The sequence below is a fragment of the Zeus faber genome (genome assembly GCF_960531495.2).
Source record: "Zeus faber genome assembly, chromosome: 14".
Lineage (NCBI taxonomy): Eukaryota > Metazoa > Chordata > Actinopteri > Zeiformes > Zeidae > Zeus > Zeus faber.
The window spans coordinates 6,237,959-6,260,371 of record NC_137200.1 but is presented as its reverse complement, the minus strand read 5'-3'; the positions used below and the strand labels follow the sequence as shown (position 1 = coordinate 6,260,371).

Genomic DNA, 22,413 nt, shown 5'->3' with positions numbered 1-22,413 from the left:
GATTAAAGTGAACAAACAATAATGAATAAGAATGTATAAAGAACATTTGCTCTAGGTTTACATACAGAAAGTCTCTATTACTATCATTTTTATTTTTATTCTAGTATTTCATTCCCTTCCCTCTCTTTCTGCCAGCAAATGGCAGCGAGCTCCACATCGGCAGCGTGCGCTATGAGGACACCGGCGCCTACACCTGCATTGCCAAGAACGAGGTGGGGGTGGACGAGGACATCTCCTCGCTGTTTGTGGAGGACTCGGCAAAGAAGACACGTGAGTCCCATGCAGGACACACCCCTTTTTACATATTGTTTTTCTCATTCTTATTCTTATTCTTATTTTCATTATACTGCAGATATTCACTTTATTTAAACAGGGAAAGGAAGCCATTTATTGATGGTTATTGATGGGTATATATTTATGGTTTCAGAGACAAACCTTTTTATTTCTGGTCAAACACTTAGCAGAATTTTTTTTAAAAAGGGTTAGAAGAAACATGTATAAAAAGTAGGGTTGTCAAATGATTAAACTAATGATATTGGTGTGATTCATTCACAATATTTTATATTAAATATTTTATACAATATTACAATGTGTCAAATTTGACCCTTGAGAATGATATTTCTATTTAAAAGGTGCATTGAATTATATATATATACTTTGAGTTGATGATTGAGAACAGCAACAGAAAATAATCTTTATCTAAATGTATTTCGTGGCATTCCACCCTCCACCCTATTCCTTTATACTGAGCAAAGTAGGTTTATTGTTTATAGCCACGTCTTTATTGTTTAGGGTTAGGTCATCTAGAACTTACATGGCTTGAGAGACATTGCTAAACCTGTGTCTAAAATGATCCACCTGTTCTCTTGTAGTTTTTCTCAATTGTAAACACACGTTTTCTGAAAACATATCTCATATTCTCAGAACTCTACACACAAATCCAAACCTCTACAAATCTCCTGCAAAATGAAACTCTGCAATTGAAACAATGTTATGTCTTCTCAAAATGTTTTCTTTTTTGTGTTGAAATGACACACACACAGCATCATATGAATAGAAATGTCTAAGAACCAATTGAACGCTACTATGAAAACCTTTTGCATGTTCAGTGTTATACTTTCTACGTATGTACAGTAGTCGTGTTGTGTTGTAAAATACTTTTGTACAATGTTTTTATACTCAAATATAAAACACACAAATATACTGTGATATAAATTAAAAAATTTTTTTTATTGTTTTTACTAAAATACTGTATATATCGCAACAATCACAAAGTCGGATGTGTGAAGTGTTCTAAATACATAGCAAATAATAGAAAATGTACGGTATACAGTAATCACTGAGTACTGTAATGATATGCAGTACTACAATACTGTAATACTGTAATTAAAAAAGAGGAGATCTCTTACCTCTTCTCATTTCAGAAAGTCTTGATGATGGATGCTACTGTGAACCTGCTCAAGTTTGGTTGTACTCTCTGACCAGCCTCCCTCATAGTTGGACCATGGTTGAGCACATGTTGAGCACATGGATAGCACAACCAAAGTGGCCAGGATTCCATCAGAAATGACGGCTCTCCTTGGTCTTGCTCTTCTTCCTCGTCCTCCCCCTCCCCGTCCTCCTCCTCTTACTCTCACTCCTCTCGCTATGCCTCTCTCTCCTATGTTGGCATCCATTGTTCAAAACAGAAGAGCTCGTCTGTGGCCCTTTTGTTACAGTGAAGCTCTGATTGCTAATTGAACAATTGTGCGAAATGTGTTTGCCCATGTGCAGAGTCGGTGTGGATACTAGGAAATATCAGTTTTGCATTTTGAATGGCAGTGTGTTCCATGTGAACACAAGAGAATTGATTTATGAAGATTGTGCCAAATGTAGACAATTGTGTGTAGTGTTTTGAAAAGTAAAGTGTGATTAAGAACTGTTATCTGAGTGTAAAGCAGGTAATAGGCTTGCATTTTAGCAGAATTAGTTCAGGGGTTTGGTACATGTGTAACAGGTTGTGGTCATTCTGTCTCACGTACCAGTGTTAGTGCGTAAACAATTGAGAAAAAACTTTAATATGACCTGTAATCTGACATCATCTCCATTTTCTCCCCACTTTTCTCCTGCTGCCCACCCTGCAGTTGCAAACATCCTTTGGAGGGAAGAAGGTAAAAATCCACAGACTTGATAAGATAATACAGCCAGCTTGTTTTTGTTTTTTTACATATTTTCAAGGTTTAATAATAAGCTTGATTGCTTTCCCATCTGTTTGGAGTCACTGCATCCATTGTCTGGAAATGAAATGGACGTGAACGGCATAGGGTTTAATTTTATCGAGATTGCTGTTGATATAGGGTTTGTAGTGATCGTTGCGTGAAAACAAAAACTGTAATTGTTTGTTGTTTGATATGGTTCGAGTTCAATATACATAACAGAAGCCATCGCCGATAGATTGTTGTGTGCTTGAACATCTTCCTGTAACAAGTAATGCAATAGAGGAAAAGAGAAAGAAGTAATCACGAGGGTGTTGTGGCAGATGCTGGCAGTGTGTGTGTGCGTGTGTGCAGGTGTGATGTGTCCACCTGTGTGTATGAGATTGTTCCCCAATTAGTGCTGGTGTATAAGGTCAGAAACTTTTCATTGTGCCTCTGAGCAGCACAGAGGCTCCCCATTGCCGCAAGAACATACCGAGGCCAAAGCACCTCAGCCACAGAAGAACCCCAAACCCACTGTAAAGCCAGGAGCCTACAAAGCAACACCCACCATGAGACTCGCAAACCAGTCTTCAAATGTGAAAGATGAACCTGCATCCCTGAAGCACACATACAACCCATCTCCATGCTCAGGCATATGACGCATCCGCAAGTGCAGAACCTGGGCTGCAGACAGCGAGCACTGATGCCAACAGAAGGCCGTACACCACCCAGAACCAGGGGCAAGCCACCGGGACTGGGGCAGGGGGCCCACCCGGTCAGCTCCAAACCCTCCACACACCCACGCCCCCCGGCCACAACCCGCTCATCCCGGAAAACCCCAGTGCTTAATGTGCACAAATTTTGTGTATGGTGCCCAAGTGTGTCCAACCCGTACCACTCACACCCTTCCTGCCCTGCAGATCCTGTTCTGTGTTGTTTTCAGTCTGTAATTTTTTGATGGAACAGCTTTTTGAAGGAGTCTGAAGCCTCGCGCAGTGTGGTGTGGATGCCTTGCTGACAGGAGCCTTCATAGGCATGACAACAGCAACAATGCTGTGCAGCAACACATGTTGCCAGTTATTTCCACTGAACACTAAACTGACAGATGATGTGCTAACATACTAACGTGCTAACGGGGGTCTTGCGCTCTCCAAGGCTGCTGCTCGACGTGCGTTTTTTAGACTCATTCTCTTTTTCTTTTTCTTTGTTTGGCATCCATACAGTTTCCATCCATCATTCTTTCTTTCTCTCTGTCTTGCCATGACCTGTTGCAGGTCTGAGCGTGGGAAACATGTTCTATGTTTTCTCCGATGAGGGCATCACGGTTCTGCAGCCCAGCGAGTGCGAGATCCGACGGCACATGAAGCGGACGGAGAGGATCGTTGCTACTTTTGTAAGTAATGTAGATTTGAGCAATTTCTAGTATCAGAATAGCATTTATTTACAAAGATCAAATTAAGAGTCAACAATTAAGCTGTACTTTACTGATAAATTGTTACTGTCCCTGCTATTGAAACAAATACATTTTGCCTTAAAGGGAATGATTCCATTCTAAATAATATATAACTAATAATAATATAATATATAACTAATAATAATAATAATATAACTAATATTCCACAGAAGGAGACTTCTTTGACTTTGATCCATGTTTTATTATTTTAAAAAATTATAATAATAATTAATAATTATTTAGATAATTAAAGAGTCATTTTGGGCCTTTTTCTATGGGGGATTGTGATGGTCAATAACAATAATACTAATTGTAATTATTATTATTATTATAATTATAATGATAAGTATAATAAATATAATAATATAGACTCTACATATGTATGCATTTATAATATATATTTCATTATTAATATGAACATATATATGAATATATTTTTTCGGTGTTCTACTCCGGTGTAGATTTCTTATTCAGGGTGGACTGCCTTAACGCTCTCCCTCTCCAGTCACGCTGCTCACTTCACTAAGTGGAAAAGAATTACTCCGCCGATAAATAAAGCCAATAGAAGGTCTGGAGTCCAGTTTTTAATCCACCAGAGAAACAGGCTTTAGATGCTAAAAGTCTCCTGTTTTCTCCGAGGGATTTGGGTTTTACAGGACCCTGTAATTGTATCAGAGATCAATACAAACTCAATGAGCGTCGTGTTACCCGCCTGCTGCGCTTTCTTCTGCACCCAAGTGTGTGTGTGTGTGTGTGTGTGTGTGTCTGTGTGTGTGTGTGTGTGTGTGTGTGTGTGTGTGTGTGTGTGTGTGTGTGTGTGTGTGTGTGTGTGTGTGTGTGTGTGTGTGTGTACGTGTGCGGGTGTGTGTTTGTGTGTAATAATATAGTTGTCAGCCATGACAGCGGTACAGTAGATAAGAAACACAATAAATAACCATCATAGAGAAAAAAAAAATCAATGTATTGTTAATTTAAAAAATCTGGTAATCGCCACAATTACAATATTATTATTATCATTATTATTATTGTTATTGTTATTGTTATTATTATTATTATTATTATTATCATTATTATTATTATTATTATTGTTATTTTTATTATTATTATTATTATTATTATTATTATTATTATTATTGCATTAAAGTATTACAATTTGTATTAATGATTCAATGTGAGATTCATTGAATCATTCATCGATCTATCTATTTATTTATCTATCTATGGATCTAAAACTAGATAGATAGATAGATAGATAGATAGATAGATAGATAGATAGATAGATAGATAGATAGATAGATAGATAGATAGATAGATAGATAATTGTTGTGGTTAGCAGATTTATTTTTTATAACAGTACATACATTTTGTAGCTTTTCATCATTACAACCGATTCAACCTGCAGGAGGAGATGTGTCCAAAGGGCGAGGGGGTGACGCCCCAGCACTGCGTCTGGTCCTCAGCCACCAACGTCAGGAACAAGTACATCTACGTCACCCAGCCCCTGCAGAGTCGGCTGCTGGTAGTGGATATCCAAACCCAGAAGGTGGTGCAGGTGGGTGCTGATCCTCATTTACCTCATTCTGTTTCGCATAAATGTACAACTTTAATCTAATTGAGGAATTTTGATTTGTTTTTATATATTGCCAAAATTCTGTTGTAATGGTTGATAAACGTGGTTTTTCAAGTCTAAGTTTAAGTCAAAGTGCTTTATTTTTACTTAAAGTGTTGAGCAAATTAATCAAACTTTTTTTTATCCTAATTAATTTGCTAAATTTATATTGCTTTTATGTGATAAATTATCAAATAAAATAGATATATTTATTAGATATAGTAGTAGAAGTTAGAATAGTATTATTATTAAATCCTATTATTATATATGAAATTATTATTTATATTATATTATAATTATTTTATTCTATCAGATTTTTTCGATTTTCTGTAGAAATATTAAAATCAAAAATTCCAGTGACAGGAAAAGGTGGATGAAGAGGAGGTGAATATGAGGCATGAGACGGACGTGCGCTTATCATCATCCTCTCTATAGTGAAAATTAAGGGTGTGACCTTTGACCTAGGAGGTTTGATGGTGTTAGATGTATTACGGTTTTATTAGAGTGGTATGTATTATGGTTCTATTACTGTATTATGGTTCTAATACAATGGTATGTATTATGGTTCTATTATGGTATTATGGTCCTTTTACATTTACATTACATTTACATTTAGTCATTTAGCAGATGCTTTTATCCAATGCGACTTACAATTATTCAAACACGGATGGACGCAGCCATCAGGAGCAATTAGGGGTTAAGTGTCTTGCTCAAGGACACTACAGCATGCTAGCAGGAGGAGCCTGGGATCAAACCAGCGACCAGCAGCCTTTAGATTACTAGACGACCAGCTCTACCTCCTGAGCTACCATCCCCCTCACAGTAGTATTATTGTTATATTACAGAATTATGGTTATATTGCAGAATGATATTCTATTAGAGGGATTACTGTATTACTGTATGGTTCTATTATAGTATTATGATTCTAGTACAGAATTATGGTTCTATAACAGGAATATTATGGTTCTATTTCAGTATTATAGTTCATTAGAGGTATGGTATAACGGTTCTATTACAGCATTATGTTTCTATTACAATATTATTGTTCTATTGCAGTATTGTGGTGCTATAACAGTAATATTATGGTTATATGACAGTTATATAGTTCTATTAGAGGTATAACAATATTATGGTTTTAAAACAGTATTGTGTTTCTAGTATATTGTGGTTCTATTACAGTATTATGATTCTAGTACAGAATTAGGATTCTGTTTGATTTATTACAGTATTATGGTTCTATTACAGTATTATCATGGTTCTGTTAGTATGTGTAGGTGAGTAGGTGTAGGTAGGTGTTAGTAGCAGCTCACATATAAAAGCGCTTGAGTAAACAAGAAACAAAATAAAACATATAGGCATATTACATTTAGGCAATAAATAAGCAATAGGAAAAATAAAGTAACGACAAATTTGACCATATATGAAAAATGTAGATGAAAAATGCAATATAGAATACAAGCAGGAAGCCTAAATATAAACAATAGACCAGGAAAACCTCCAGTATCTTCCATTCAAGTGTCCACTCGGTATATGGATGGACATATGGATAGGTACAAAGACAAGTACTGCAAACACACATCCACAAACACACACACACACACACACACACACACACACACACACACACACACACACACACACACACACACACACACACACACACACACACACACACACACACACACACACACGCACACACACACACACACACACATCCAGCTCTGTACAATAACACACACCTACCATTCGTTCTCACATGGTGGAAATCGATTACTTAAGGTCGCTTGGGATGGCAGTTTTTCGGATAGAATTTATCGAGCAAACTAAGTTAGCCAGAGAAAGAGATTCATAACAGTTCCTGCCTCTAATGCTATGTTCACACTCCAGGCCCAAGTGGCCCAAATATGTTTTTTTGGACAGCGTGAACAGCACAAGTCACATGAAATCGGATCGTTTCAATTGGAAATTGGGTCACTTTCATATGTGTTCCTAAATTGAATACAGGTCTGTTTTTTCTAATGTGACCTCAGTTTGAACAGTCAAATCTGAATTTATGCGACTTTTATGTCACTCTAGAACAGGGGTTCGCAACCTTTTTATTATCACAGACCGGACTGCAGCACACAAAATGCTCCCGGACCGGGAACGCAAAAAAATTATGTGTTTCGAGAATAAACACGGAATTCCGCCCCCGACCTTGGGATCGGCGAGCAGAGCGAGGTGCACCACGGCACCCCCACCGCGAGCCTGAGCCGAGGGACACGGCCCCACGCTGCCCGACAACCACCGTGCATTTGCCTTCCATGTTTACTTCCTTACGTCAGGGTGCTGCGTGCGACGTCTTTGTTACTTCTGTGCATGCGGGTCAGTTCTTGACCATTCTCACTGCAATCTGATATTGGCCCCATTTAAAAAATAATGTGAACAGCCGAACAAAAAACTCGGATTGGAGCAAAAAGATCCAAATTGAGCACTAAGGCTTGCAGTGTGAACATGGCCTAAGTTCCTAAGCAGCACCATTTTTATTCAAGTCAATCACAATATACTTCATACTGTATAATAATAATAATAATAATAATAATAATAATAATAATAATAATAGTAATAATAATAAAGATTCTACTAATTCCTTTAATCAGTGTGTTCCCCATAGACATTACTCACAAAAAGTCACTTAAACTGGTTTGGGATCTCAGCCGATTGTTGTCCACATGAACTAATCTTCTTTCTTGTTCTTTCTTGTTCTTGTGGAAAATGAACAGAGCTTGGCGTCGAGTCATTAGCGTTGATGTCCGCACTCCGATTATAAATCCTCCCGTTTACGTACAACCGGGCTTCATTTAACACCCAGAGCTGAGCAATCTAGAATGATGAGTCCTGGAAACAGCCATTATAAGGCAGTGAACGACCCCCACCCCCTCTCTCTCCGTTCATTGGCATGACAAGAATCAAGACATTGCCAAATCATAGCAAGACATGTTTATAACAATTATACCATTACACATAACATATAATGAGGTAAAAAGAAGTGAAGGCAAAATTGAAATTAATAAATAAGCAGATAAGAACAATAATAACAACAATAATAATAATAATGATGATGATGATAATAATAATAAAAATAATAATAATAAAAAAAAAAAAAAAAAAAAAATAATAATAATAATAATAATAATAATAATAATAATGATAATAATAATAATAATAATAATTATAATAATAATCTGAATAAAAAGGTATGTGAAATAGCCAATAATTAAAAGACAGGTCATTTGACAAAATAGAATAAATAATAATAAAGAAATAAAATAAAAGTAATAGATTTCAAATAACAATAATTTATTATTACTTATTCACTTCATTACCACTATTTTATTCGTCATCTTCCTGAATCTCTCTCGGCCCTCTATTCTACTCTCTCTCTCTCTCTCTCTCTCTCTCTCTCTCTCTGTGTCTCTCTCATCAATCCCAAACATAATTAGGTTCAACTTAAGTAGCGGCGTCAAGACTCTGTAGAGTTTTCAGCACAGTCGAACGCGGATTAATGATTTTTTTTCATTACATTTCTCACGTGTTTGCTTGAGAAACATAACTCTTACTCATCTCCCCCTCTCTCCCCCTCTCTCCCTCTCCTTCTCTCTCTCCAGGCGGTGACAACCGACCCGTTTCCCGTCAAGCTGTTTTATGACAAGTCACATGACCAGATGTGGGTTCTGACGTGGGGAGACATGCAGCGGACACACCCCACCTTACAGGTACGTGTGCATTGTATATAGTTTAACAAAACACACCTCCATTCATTTGACGTTGGGATTTCAAGGACTCATGATACCAAAATTAGTCTGATAGTTGTGTCCACATAAAATAAAGATATGCCAAAAAATATAATAAAAAAAATATATATATAAAAAGATTGTTGACAGTATATAGAGTATATTAATTATTGTATATTTATATTGATGTCATTTCATAAAAATATTTTATATGAATTATATACATAAATATATAGTGTTTCTAAAGTATTCACTGTACATAATGTTCTACAGAATATGTTACAGAAATGCTTCCATATGCTTTATTTTTGCCATTTTGCCCAATTCCAAAATACACAAAATTAAACCACAGTAATTCCAACACTTTACTGTACATACAGTATATATACAATCTACCGATGAATTCAAATATAGATACTGTATATAGCAATGATAGTCAACCCTGTCTTCTCATCCACATCCACAACACCTTATGTCCTCTCTTGCAATACAGTTGGGAAATAATCCAGGAGGGGGATCTGATAATGTGGACGGTGGTCATAAACCTTGCACCTCTCTGAGGAAAATAATTCCTCTGTGGGGGGAGGTGGGAGGAAAAGTGACACCATCCTGAGACAGGCTGTAAACCACTGTGACTGCAAGGGAGTGGTCCCATACAATGAGACGACAGCTCTGGGTCTTCCACCACTTATACATACCCCCCCCCCCCCCCCCCCCCCTCCCTCCCCAGCCTGAGGGAACGATGGCACGAGGGCGTTTTCCAAGGGAAGGAGAACCTAAGTGGGGCAGGTGCTCAAAGTTAAAAAGGGCACGTGAAACAATATTTTAAAATGTAATTTCCTGCATCACCTGTTTAATTTTAGCAGCCGATATACAGTAGGTACGCACCATACGCAATGTGTTTTAATTTAATGTCTGTCCTTTATTGAAATGATTGGGGGAGACGATCACGCTTCATAAGATTCAGTGGCTCCAGGAGATAAGCTGCTGTCGGAGGACGTCAAGGTTTGAGGACATGAGGGTGTGAAGCGGCGAGAGCCTTTTGAAAGGCGGCACCCCAAGGGCACGTTTTAAAGGATCGAGACTGAGCGTTTTCGAGTCGTCCGATCTATATCGGCGTCAGCCTGCAGAGGTACATGTTTATGATGTTATCTTTAGTAGTGACCCTCGTGTCAAGAGAAAGCAGTGGAGATCATCTCAGAGCTGAAGCTCCGCAGGATGCTGTGGTGTGACGGGCTCAGACGCTGCCTTCAGCGCTGATGTCACAAGTGTCAAGGCCCCGTTCAAATCTGTGAGTGTCAGTCGTTAAATGCACACTTCTCAATCGTTTCATTGTCGTTTACGATTGAACGAATCACATAATGTGGCCCTAATCTTGATCAGAAGCGATGCCAACTCATTGGCATGAAGCATTGCGCTGCTGGGTGAGAGCTTCACTGACTTGAGGGTTTGATGCTAAGTGATCCAAGCCAGTTGTCCAAGAGCGTATTTATGAGCACCTGGAGAACCAGGCTGAGCATGACGGTGACCTGGTGGCATTATGGGTTTAGAGGCTGCCTTTAGGTGCTGCTGTCACATGTTCAAGTCTTGTTTGTTTTGTTTTTCTTCTTTTCTTCAGCAAGGCTCTTAGACCTTGCCTAGGACTTGGTGGCTCTTAGAGCTAAGCCGCTGGATAACAGCTTCAGGTTTGCAGACTTGAGCGTGCCATGTGTCAGGAGCTTTTAAAGCTCCTGACACATTGCACACATTGTTAAAAATAAAATTGCTCAGAATATAAATATATTTCCATTTTTTACAGTGAGTTGTCGTACAGCAGTTTTCTTATAACAGTGTGTTAAGCACATGAACGCAAACAAAAATATTACTAATATTATGAATATACAGTTTTGAATTCAAACTTTATTTTAATCAAAACATCAGAAACATAAGCAAGTTTAAATATAAATACTTAAAATAAATAATTCTAAAATCATGTATGCAACATTAGGGTTATGGGGGAAACATTTCAACTGGTTTTGGGCTCTTTCCTTTAATACACTGTAAAAAAAGATTTCCACCTCGCTCTCCTGTTGGTGATTGACATAGACAGAGACATAGATAAAGAGAGAAAAAGAGACTTCTGAGAATGAACCAGAAACAAACTTTTTACAGTGGAGTGTTCCAAAATCTTCCCCTCTGAGTTGTCAGAAGGCTCTTTCTCTCTCTATTTGTGTCTGTGTAAACCTGACGGAAATGTTCCTCATGAATATTCATATCTTGCAGACATTTTCTGGGTCAGCAATGACAATACCGTCCTGCCGCCAGGCCTCCTCCACGCTCCACGCTGGTCTCAGGCACTTTTAAACACACCCTCGGGTGCTGCCTCAGACACTAACTCGGCATTGAACCCTCAAGCCCATCCTCCGGTGACTTGGATGGAAGAAAATCCGGACTAGGACCTGTGACAGCAGCACTGGAAGGCAGCGTCTGAATGCGTCACATCACAGAGTGCGGCTGGGGCTCCAGCTTCTCTGAGGTCTCACGCTGCTGTCCACTGAGCGGGACAATCCACTTGACCGTTACAAGGTCATTGTTAGGGTTGAGGTCATTGTCTCATTTCTGTGCCTTTTTTTATTTTTTTATTGTCACCCCTGCCCCTAAAATGCTCAGCGCACACAACAATTATATCTATTTTTGGCAGTTTTTTTGTTTTTTTTTCCAGGCACGTTTTTTGAAAGGCAAGGAGAGATAGAGGAGGCGGGGGAGGTAATACTCTAATACCTATGGGCTTGGTGTGTGTGTGTGTGTGTGTGTGTGTGTGTGTGTGTGTGTGTGTGACAAAGGAATCCCATTGTGATTATTATTTTCAGTTTTTATAAAGGCACAAACATGTTTATTGTTCTGCGGCAGGGATCCTGTTGTGATGGTGTGAGGTGTTTTGTTCACGCCATTTTTTTTTTCTCTTTTCCTGTGGGGATACAAGGGGACATGAAGGGAGGGGAGAATGGACGGTTGTTAGAGCTCATTGTGAGCTAACTGCTTACCCTCTCTTTTGGTTAGAGTGCTTATTAATAACACTTAAAGCTTGAATTATTATTGTTTGTAGAGCTTTAAGGAGCCTGAGCCTTGCCCTGGAATAGACCATCTATTTCAAGTTCAAGTTCAAGTTCAAGAGGTTATTTGTCACATACATATACATACAGCCATAGATATTTGCAGTGAAATGTCATCACACCCAGTGATTACGCACAACAAACTCTATAAACTCTCAAAATACTAAGAATACTAAAATGTGTTCAGCAGTCCCAGACAAACAAATCAAAACATTAACACAGTTTATTTATACCCAAGGGGTTCCCTAACTGTGGTCTGTGGCCCCTAAGAGGTCCTCCTAGGAATTGCAGGATTTATATGAGTTTATTTCTTTTGGCAGGGGGGTTTCCACACTTTGATATAGCATTTCATGTCAACAGGCTTCTTCGTCTTTGCAAATGCCTCAGTGCCAATAAATTTAGAGCAATGGCATCTTGTCTATGGCCGTAATGCTTTCTATCATAGCCAACATGAACTTTTTCAGCAATTTGTGCTACAGTAGCTCTTCTTTGGGATCGAACCAGAGAGGTTAGACTTCACTCCCCACGCGCATCAATGCCCATGGGCGCCCGTGTCCTTCCTTGGACCACTTTTGGTTGGTAGTAACCCCTGTATACCGGGAACACCCCACAAGACCTGCTGTTTTGGAGATGCTCTGACCCATTTGTCCAGCCATCACAATTTATCCTTGTCACAGTTGCTCAGATCCTTACGCTTGACCATTTTTCCTGCTTCCTACACAACAACTACAAGAACTGACTGTTCACTTGCCACCTCATATATCCCACCCCTTGACAGGCGCCATTGGAACAAGGTGATCAATGTTATTCACTTCACCTGTCAGAGGTTTTAATGTTGTCGCTGATGGGTGTGTGTGTGTGTGTGTGTTGTGTGTGTGTGTGTGTGTGTGTGTGTGTGTGTGTGTGTGTGTGTGTGTGTGTGTGTGTGTGTGTATATAACAGTATATTTATATGTCTACACTTACACGCACATGCATATACACAGTATATGTATGAAAGGTTTTTACAGCTCGACCTTGTCAGGATGCAACGCTGCCGTAAATTATCGGGCAGATAAACATCTCTAGCATACGACAGTGGGTGATGGAATGTGTCTTCACTTCAGCATTTTATTTTGCCACGGTCTCCTCAGGATCAGGCTCCACAATAAAAGCCATCTCTCCTGTCACTGGCATATGGCTTCATCTAGTCTCTGGTAAGATGTGGTTGGAGCAGGCGCAGACCAGGTCTCAGCCGCTGGATTGTGATCTTGAGTCATAATTAAGCGCTCTCTGGCTGAAAAAGTAGAACATTAGTGTAAAATATGTACAGCAGAACAGATGGACAGACGGACTGACAGACAGTTGCAGAGCAACAGACAGACCGTTAAAGACTGATAAATAGATAGTTACAGACAGACAGACAGACAGTTGCATACAGAAGGACAGACAGACAGTGACAGACAGACAGACAGTTGCATTCAGAAAGACAGACAGACAGTGACAGACAGACCGACAGTTACAGAGAGACAGGCAGTAACAGACAGACAGTTGCAGATGGAAAGACAGATAGTTAGACAGATAGTGACTGCAGGCAGTCATAGACATACAGACAGACAGTTGCAGACAGACAGACTGTAGCAGACGAAGAGACAGGCAGTTCCAGACAGACGAACAGTTGCTGATGGAAAGACAGATAGTTACGGACAGACAGACAGTTACAGACAGACAGATAGTTGCAGACAGAAAGACATAGTTACAGATGGACAGACAATTGCAGACGGAAAGACAGATAGTTACAGACAGACAATTAGACAGACAGACAGACAGACAGACAGACTGACTGACTTGCAGACTGTTGTAGACAGGAAGACAGATACGTACAGACAGTTAAAGAGAGACGGACAGTTACAGACACTCAGACAATTACATATGGAAAGACAGATAGTTACAAACAGACTGACAGACAGTTACAGACAGACTGACAGACAGACAGTTACAGACAGACAGACAGCTGCAGACAGAAAGACATAGTTATAGACAGACAGATAGTAGCAGATGGAGAGACAAACAGTTATAGACAGACAGAAAATTGCAGATGGAAAGACAGATAGTTACAGATTGACAATTAGACAGACAGACAGACGGACAAACAGACAGACAGTTGTAGACTGAAAGACAGTTGCAGACAGAAAGACAGATAGTTACAGACAGACAGACAGATGGACGGACAGTTATAGACAGACATACAGACAGTTGCTAATGGAAAGACAGACAGTTACAGACAGATAGATAGTGTTGGACAGACAGAGTCAAAGTAAGACCGGCAGTTATCGGCAGACAGACAGTTGCAGACAATAAGACAGATAGTTACAGACAGACAGTTGCAGACGGAAAGACAGATGTTACAGACAGACAGACAGACAGTTGCAGATGGAAAGACAGATAGTTACAGACAGAGAGACAGTAACAGAAAGACAGATGGTTGCACATGGTAAAAGACAGGTAGTTACAGACAGACAGACAGATGCAGATGGAAAGACAGATAGTTACAGACAGACAGACAGTCACAGATGGACAGACAGACAATTGCTGATGGAAAGACAGATATTTATGTCACAATATATTTTAATCCATGTAACAGTTACAGACAGACAGACAGCTACATTCAGACAAAACTGCTTCACACAAAAAAATACCACCGCTGTTGCTTCCACAGCTTTACATATAACATAGAATATATAACATGTGCACGTGCGCGCGCACACACACACACACACACACACACACACACACACACACACACACACACACACGTGTCAGTTGCCTGGCGTCCAGGTGATAATGGTGTTCTCAGGTCAGTTACCGTGTGGCGTGATCCGTGTGCCCTGCGCTCCATTACCACATTTCCCTGCAATTGCTTTTCTGATTGATTCAGGGCCCGCTTCCTAATTATTCACTGCTATTAAGCTAGACTGCTGGAAAGAAGAGAGCCAGAGAGAGAGAGAGTGAGAGAGAGAGAAAGGGGGATGTAGCGAGAAAATCTTTTTCAAATAAAAGTCCTTTTTTTCCCAGTATAAAATTGAAAGATGTTTTTGGAACTATTGTTAAAAAACCAAACTGTGTGTGACAAAAAAAAAAATCCCTTAAATGAAAATGACACATTTACTCTGACTATCATTTATCTCTGACTATTACTCTGATCTGTAGCTTTATTTGGGCTCAGTAGTGCCTGAGAGACTAACTTACTCGGTATTACAGTATACATGAAAGCAAACAAATGAAAATAAGTCAGTACTTTGACTTTGAGTCACTTTAAGTACTTAAATAATATAGCTCAAGCAGAATCCTCAATATGGCACTTTCATTTTGTACGACAGTCATTTTGAGTCTGCGGTATTTGTACTTTTACTTTGAAGTAAAATATCCCAGTATACTTCCAACACCTCTGGCCATGCTGCTTACAGTGTTGGCTTCTGGATCCCATCAACCAAATAACCTGTTTGCTGCTAAATTGTCCCCTCCCGGTTCCTGCTCGTCAAAAGTGTGTTGTTGCTTTTTTCTTTCTTTCTTTTGTTCCACGTTCCCTTCCTCTCCCCCGCCCCGGCAGGTCATCCCCCAAGCCGGCGTCGGAGAGGTCCACCACGCTGTCCGCACGGCCTTCCAGAGGGTCAGCGACTTCTTCATCCCCCCAACCAACCTCATCATCACCCACGTCAGGTAGGGGCGTTACAGTACATAAAGACATAGATGGTAAAAATACATAAAGAACGGAAACTAGCTCTCGTGTTGCAAGATCAAAGTTGCAACTGCACCATTTCATCCCATTGTTGTGGTGGAGTTAGAATCACTTACATTCAATATGAATTGCCTTCAAAAAAATGATTTTTCATATACTGTAGTTTAGACCTCATATACTGTAGTTTTAGCTTGTGAGTCAAAGTTGAACTCGCTCGTCCACTCTTTTTACAGACTACTGAGACAAATTTGTTCACTACGCACAAATCGTTTGTGAGTCTTGCATCACTATCTAGTAGCAGACCATAATAATAAGTACAGTTCTATGGGTTTTTAGAGGTTAATAGGACAATTTTCATTGTCAAAAGTGTTAAAACACTGTTCCACTTGTGGAGCGCCCTCCATTCCTCCATTCGATCGCCACCGTCTCCGTCACAATGAATCAAATACCCCTAAAAAAACAGTTGCACTTCCTTGCCTCCTCTTCGTCCTTCTCCTCCAGGTTCGCTTTCATCTTCCTCCAAGACGAAGCTGCCGTCCATAAGATCGACCTGGAGACGCTGCGGCGCGTCAAGACCATCAGCCTGAAGAGCTACGGCTGCGTCCCGGCCGCCATGGCCTACACCCACCTCAGCGGCTTGTACTTGATCCAGTGCCAGAGTCAGAGGCGGAGCCTGGAAAGCCCGGAGGAGGAAGCCCCGCCCCAGCTGCTCCTGGACGGCGTGACGGACGCGGTCATCGGTCCGAACCGGAACGTGACGGGCCGGCCCTACGTGTCGCTGGACGGCCGCTATGTGGTCACGCCGGACCCCCGGCGCTCCAGGCTGACGGTCCAGACAGTGTCCTTCCGGGGGGAGCTGGGTTTGCGCCGAGAGGTGGAGGTGAACATGGACGTGGACGTGGACGTGGAATTGGACGGAACTACCGCCGCCCCCCTGGTGGTCTCTGACCTTGTCTTCCAGCCGTCCTTCACTGAGTCCAACCAGTACACGCTGGTGGCCACCTCGGCCTCGAGCACGGACCTGGTCTTCTCCGACTTGTCCACGGGTGGCGTGGATGTTCTTCAGAGCCTCAAGGAGCCCCTGTCAGCCCCCCGGGCCTGGCCCTGGGGGGGCCCCAGCCGGGTGGTGGTCTCCGGTGGCGGACTGTTCGGACAGTACCTGGTCACGCCGTCCGCTGAGTCTCTCTTCGTCCTGGACGGCAAGCAGAGTGCGACGCACTGCGAGGTGTCGGACATCAAGAGGGGGAACACCATCGTCTGGGTTGGGGAGGTATGAGCGAGATGGAAGGAGAAAGCTGGAGAGAGGGAAGGAGATTTGAGAGAGAGAGAGAGAGAGAGAGAGAGAGAGAGAGAGAGAGAGAGAGAGAGAGAGAGAGAGAGAGGGAGAGAGGGAGAGAGGGAGGGAGAGAGAGAGAGATCAGGCCAAAATTCTTCTAATTAGGATTGATGTTGGTGGACTCCAAACTGGGATTGAGCGAGAGGGATGCACCCCTGGGTCTATTGTAACAAAACATAAAACTTTAACGAATAGAATCAAGAAAAGCGATAAAGAAAACGCTGTTGTTGTGATGTTTCCATCAGGAGGAGGCGAAGAAAGTGTCAACAGTGATCTATGTGCACTTAAACAATACCGAGTTGTACATTAACCTGCACTTCCTTCCGTGTTCATCACAGCAAATAGGAACCTGAAGGGGGGGTTTTATCAAAACAAAACTACGAACTATGCACAATGTTCACTTTTTGTTTTTTTAAAGGGTAAAAAAAAAGAGCTTTTTTTCGTTTTCCTTCATCCCAAATGTCGCCGTTTGTCCCTTTTTCACCAGTGCTGCATATAATCCACCACAAAAGCGTCTGTCCGTCCGTCCGTCTGCGTTTTATTAGTGTAACTCTGTGGGTTCTCAGTCTGGTTGAATGCTACCGTGCGTGACAAACTCTCCAGTTTTTAAGTGTCATTCCAAAGAGCTTATTTTTTTCATCCCATTAGCCATGTACTATGGATGTTTTGACTGTGGGGGGAAGAAAAAAAATCAACCAGAGCTTAAATATACACTTTGGGACATCAGCACCAACCTGCTATCGCCTGCCAGTGTCCTATCGCGTTCCAGAGTCCTAACATTATCCTAACATCATAGGGAGCTTTGCTATCAGTTCAATTTCAGTTCAACTTCTGAGATGTCACTCTGCACGGTTTAAATAATAATGTTTTTTTTATTATCTTCAAAAAGTAAAACAAAAATCACAAATTACTCTGAAAGGGAACCAAACGTATCACTCATAATAATTACCTAGATTGAGTTGAACGACGAAAGAAAGTCTCCCTAGATACAACAAACCATTGGTCAAAGAGATGTAATAAAGACAGGTTCAACATTTCCTTTTCATTGCAGGGGATAATGTTTAACTACGTTTTAACACCCTTTTATTCATTGTAGCTGATGACCATGTTACCTATGAAGTAAAATAAAATCCTTGTGTTCTGTATTGTCCTCACCACAGGGATTCCAGTGAGAGAACGTTATTGTCTCCTTATACGTAGTCGTGATGTGTAGGATAGAAAATAATCTCCAATAAGGAAGATAAACAGCATAGGTTTACACAGAGCTATGTATGGTTTCAAGGTGTTGGATGTTGGCATTAAAAAGCCTTTTTGGTGACATGTCCAAAAGGCTTTAAAATACTTGTTTTTGCTGATTATGAGAAATAATGATTATCCAAAAATATATAAAATATTGCTATTTAATACTGTTATTTTATTCGGCTGTCAAACGATTAAAATAATTAGTTGCGATTAATCGCACAACTATCAGTCAAATCATAAATTTACTGAAGGTTTACCCTAAAGAAAGATTTTTCTCTTTCAAAAACAGTGCATAGAATGAGAGCGATACAATGGTTTGATTATGAAAAGAAACTCAAAATAATCGATACTAATCTAATCTAAAGTATTTCATGGCATTTTCATTGTAAAGCCGCTATGGTTCTCCTATTCTCTATTCGCTATTCGTTAACAGCCCTATATATATATATATATAAATATATATATATATTCATATTCATATGTTCACATGTTATTTTTATATTAAATATAATATAATGAATATAATAATATTTGTCTCCTGTTTAAGGAAACAGGAGTGGACCTGTCCGGTTTGTAGCCAAATGATTTTACCGTAGCAATGGAAAAGTGTCTTCAAAGTGAAGTCAGTGTTTTAAGGATTCTGTGTCTGTTGTCATCCAAAAAGTAACTCCAAAATATTTCCTGAAGGAAGTCGTTTGGGTTTTTTTTATATTGATTTGAGATCCCAAAGACATGCATGTGCAGGAAGAGGAGCTTCTACACCACAAATACAAAATATGAGTATGATTCATATCCCCCTCCAGCCCACCGCGTCTGTCTCTCTCACACACACACACCAACACTTAGCAGCTGCTTGTGATAGAAAATATTGAAAACACACATTTCAAAACCTGTCAATGTCATATAAGCGAGTTTATCTGTTAATGATCAATTTTGAGTGTCTGCCAGGGTTATGCTTGTTTGTTGGAATCTTACCTCCTGTGTCACATTATGTCCACAATAGAAAAATCTTTCTTTAGGGTCAAATTTGAGTCAATTAAAAAGTTTCCATGAATCGAGATTAATCACACAACTATCATGTGATTTATCATGATTAATTATGTCATTACTATGTCCATAAATGTCATCACTATGTCCAAGAATATCATCACGTTGTCCATAAATGTCATCACTATGTCCATAAATGACATTACTATATCCATATATGTCATCACTGTCCATATATGTCATCACTATGTCCATATACGTCATCACTACAGTATGTACCTAAATGTCATCCCTATGTCTGTACATTACTTTGCTTTGTCCCTAAATGTCATTAATATGTCCATCGATGACATCACTATGTCCATATATGACTTTACTATGTTCATAAATGTAATCATTATGTCCATCACTATGTCCATACATTACAACATCCATAGATGACATTACTAAGTCCATAAATGTCCATAAATGTCATTACTATGTCCATACATGTGATCGCTATGTCCATAAATGACATCATTATGTTTATTAACGACATTACTATGTCCGTAAATGTCATCACTATGTCTATATACGTATGTCATATCTATGTCCATAACTGTCATTGCTATGACATTTTGGTGTGATAGACCTTGATAAGACCCACTGCTGTAGATACCATTGTTCATGTTTAGAACACATCCAGACATGATTAAAAAAATACTGTACAGTTTTCTTTATGCATTTTGTGTGTTCTGGTTTATGAGGGAAATGTTTTGTAAAAAAAATGTAAAAAAGACAAAAAAATCTAATAAAATCTATTGTAAAAAATCACTCAGCCACCTGTGTCACATCAATTTCACTTTAAAAAGTTGTGAATCTTAATATTTGAATGAATTTTTAATTACTAAGCTTATGATTAAAAGCTGATAAATAGCATCAAAATCACAAAAATCGACATTACAAAGAAAGTAAAAAAGTATTTAATATGCGGCTGACAAAACAATTTGATAACAATAAAAGAGGAAATCAAGAACAAAATATATAAAGGTTTCTCCATGACCTATGATAACTTGTGTTTTAACTAATTGAATAGATCGATAAACGTGATTTTATTTTCAATTATCTTGAACAAATCACAATGTGAATTTAAGTCTCCTTATGACAACAGAGGACTTGGTATAGTCCAACAGGCCACTTCCTGCACTAAAACCCTATGGTATGGCAATAGTGATGAAAGTTTTGGCTCGTTTTGGAGATCCGGCTGTTTATGAGTAAAAAACATTCACGACTCTTCTGATTCAGTTGGTCTGAGTTGTGAATGGATTTATTCTCACAAGAATAATTAAATTCTGTAAATAATTTATTTTGGAATGCAAAGTACAGTAAATCAATCACATTCAAAATGAATTTTGCCAAATACCTTGACCTCGCCTTGGACTTTAACTCAATCCTCACTAATTATTTTCGATAATCATTGCCGTGCTTCCCAACTCATTTTAAATATTTGCTCGCTACGAACGAATCGTTTGCGGGTCTTGCATCACTAAATATTAGTAGGCCATAAAAATAATCAACGTTCTAGGTGTTTGTGATGATTGAACTGGTTAACAGGCAAGTGGTGTACTGCTGTCGACCTCCGTCCATCTCCCATCACCACCCCATCCAACCTCCATCTTCCATCTCCTAAACCCACCCAGCCCCCCCTCCCCCATCCCGGTCCAGTGATGAGCTGGCGTGGAGTCGACCTTCACTCCCATAAAAAGTTCATGTTATCTATCGCCTCTGTGTTCAACACGCTTCCGCGATCCATCGCAATTACTCACAACAATGCTTTGCCCGAGGGACGCCATCAACACTCTTCTCCATCAGCGTCAGGGGGGCAAGGGTAGGGGGAGAAGGACGGAGAACGAGAGACTTCCTTCCCAGACCCGAACAGCAGCCATGCAGGAGAAAACCCCATCACACGGACCATTACCATCCCTGCAACACACGAGAACGGAGGGCACCACCCGTCATGGCGTCTTCCCCTCTGCAAAATTCCTCGAAGAAAGAAGCGCCCCGTGATGTAACATTTCACACCCAAAGAAGCGGAAAGGGAGTGATGGAGTGGTGAACTGATTAAGTGGAGTAAACTGTGGAAATTCAAAATAGTAGGTCCATCATTAAGGAACCTCAGTCAAGTTAACAAGATGGCGTCAAGAAGCGTCGAACCCAATATGTTTAGAATGGTTTCCAGTGGGACCAGAACATAATGCTTTTAGAAGCTAAGATAAGGTAAGATAAGATAAAATGACAGAGGGTAAGATGACATAACACTTTATTGATTTCCCGGGGGAAATCCAGGTAAATGATTTAGTTTGAATTGTATAGAGCAGCAGGGAGTGCACGACTCCTGATGCAAAACTCGCAAATAATGTGTTCGTTGCGAACAAACCCATTAAATGACTCGGGTGTTGGGAGTTACTCCTGCAAAAGTGTTTGCAATACGCTTTAATGCTTCTAATATCGCAGGAAAAAATATTTATATTAAAAAGCTATTTTGTATCCATCATGTCACATTTATAAATACATACAAATAAGATAAGTAAATGACTAAACTAACAAATAAACAAAAAATAAAATAAAATAATAAAAATAATAATAATAATAATAATAATAATAAATACATGATAATAATTTCATCTGTATGCAGAACCCTCTGCGTGGGAGTTTTTTTTCAGTTTTTGATTTGATATGCTGTGCTGCGTCATGTTTTCTCCAATAGATCCGTGGTTGTTGGAATCCGTGGCGGAGCATCCATTTCCCCTGTGCGCTGAGCTCCCACTTGGCTGCAGCTTAATGGCTCCGATTAGAAAAGAGACACTCCGTCAGTCAGTGGATCCACTTTTAATCTCCTGTTGTCAGATTGCAGCACACGGCTCTGGTCTATACGACCGGAATTCTGTTCACAACCGTCTGAAATCAAAAAGAAACAACAACAGAGGCATGAGTGGTAAAACATATTTAAAAAGGGGACTTAAGTAGATTTTGATTATGCTACTTTGC

The 22,413-nt window shown here is 39.8% G+C and overlaps 1 protein-coding gene across 1 annotated transcript in view; it reads left to right on the top strand.

Moving 5' to 3' along the window:
* fstl4 (follistatin-like 4) overlaps window positions 1–17,097 on the top strand; it is a gene marked incomplete at both ends in the record, with an annotated part of 132,032 nt that extends 114,935 nt beyond the window's left edge. Inside the window, 7 exons of the mRNA XM_080014201.1 lie at window positions 136–270; window positions 2,124–2,150; window positions 3,452–3,570; window positions 5,033–5,182; window positions 8,887–8,994; window positions 15,693–15,802; window positions 16,323–17,097. Of these exons, the coding sequence (XP_079870327.1) occupies window positions 136–270; window positions 2,124–2,150; window positions 3,452–3,570; window positions 5,033–5,182; window positions 8,887–8,994; window positions 15,693–15,802; window positions 16,323–17,097 (1,424 nt within the window). The remainder of the gene's footprint in view (window positions 1–135; window positions 271–2,123; window positions 2,151–3,451; window positions 3,571–5,032; window positions 5,183–8,886; window positions 8,995–15,692; window positions 15,803–16,322) is intronic.
* Between the last annotated feature and the right edge of the window lie 5,316 nt (window positions 17,098–22,413).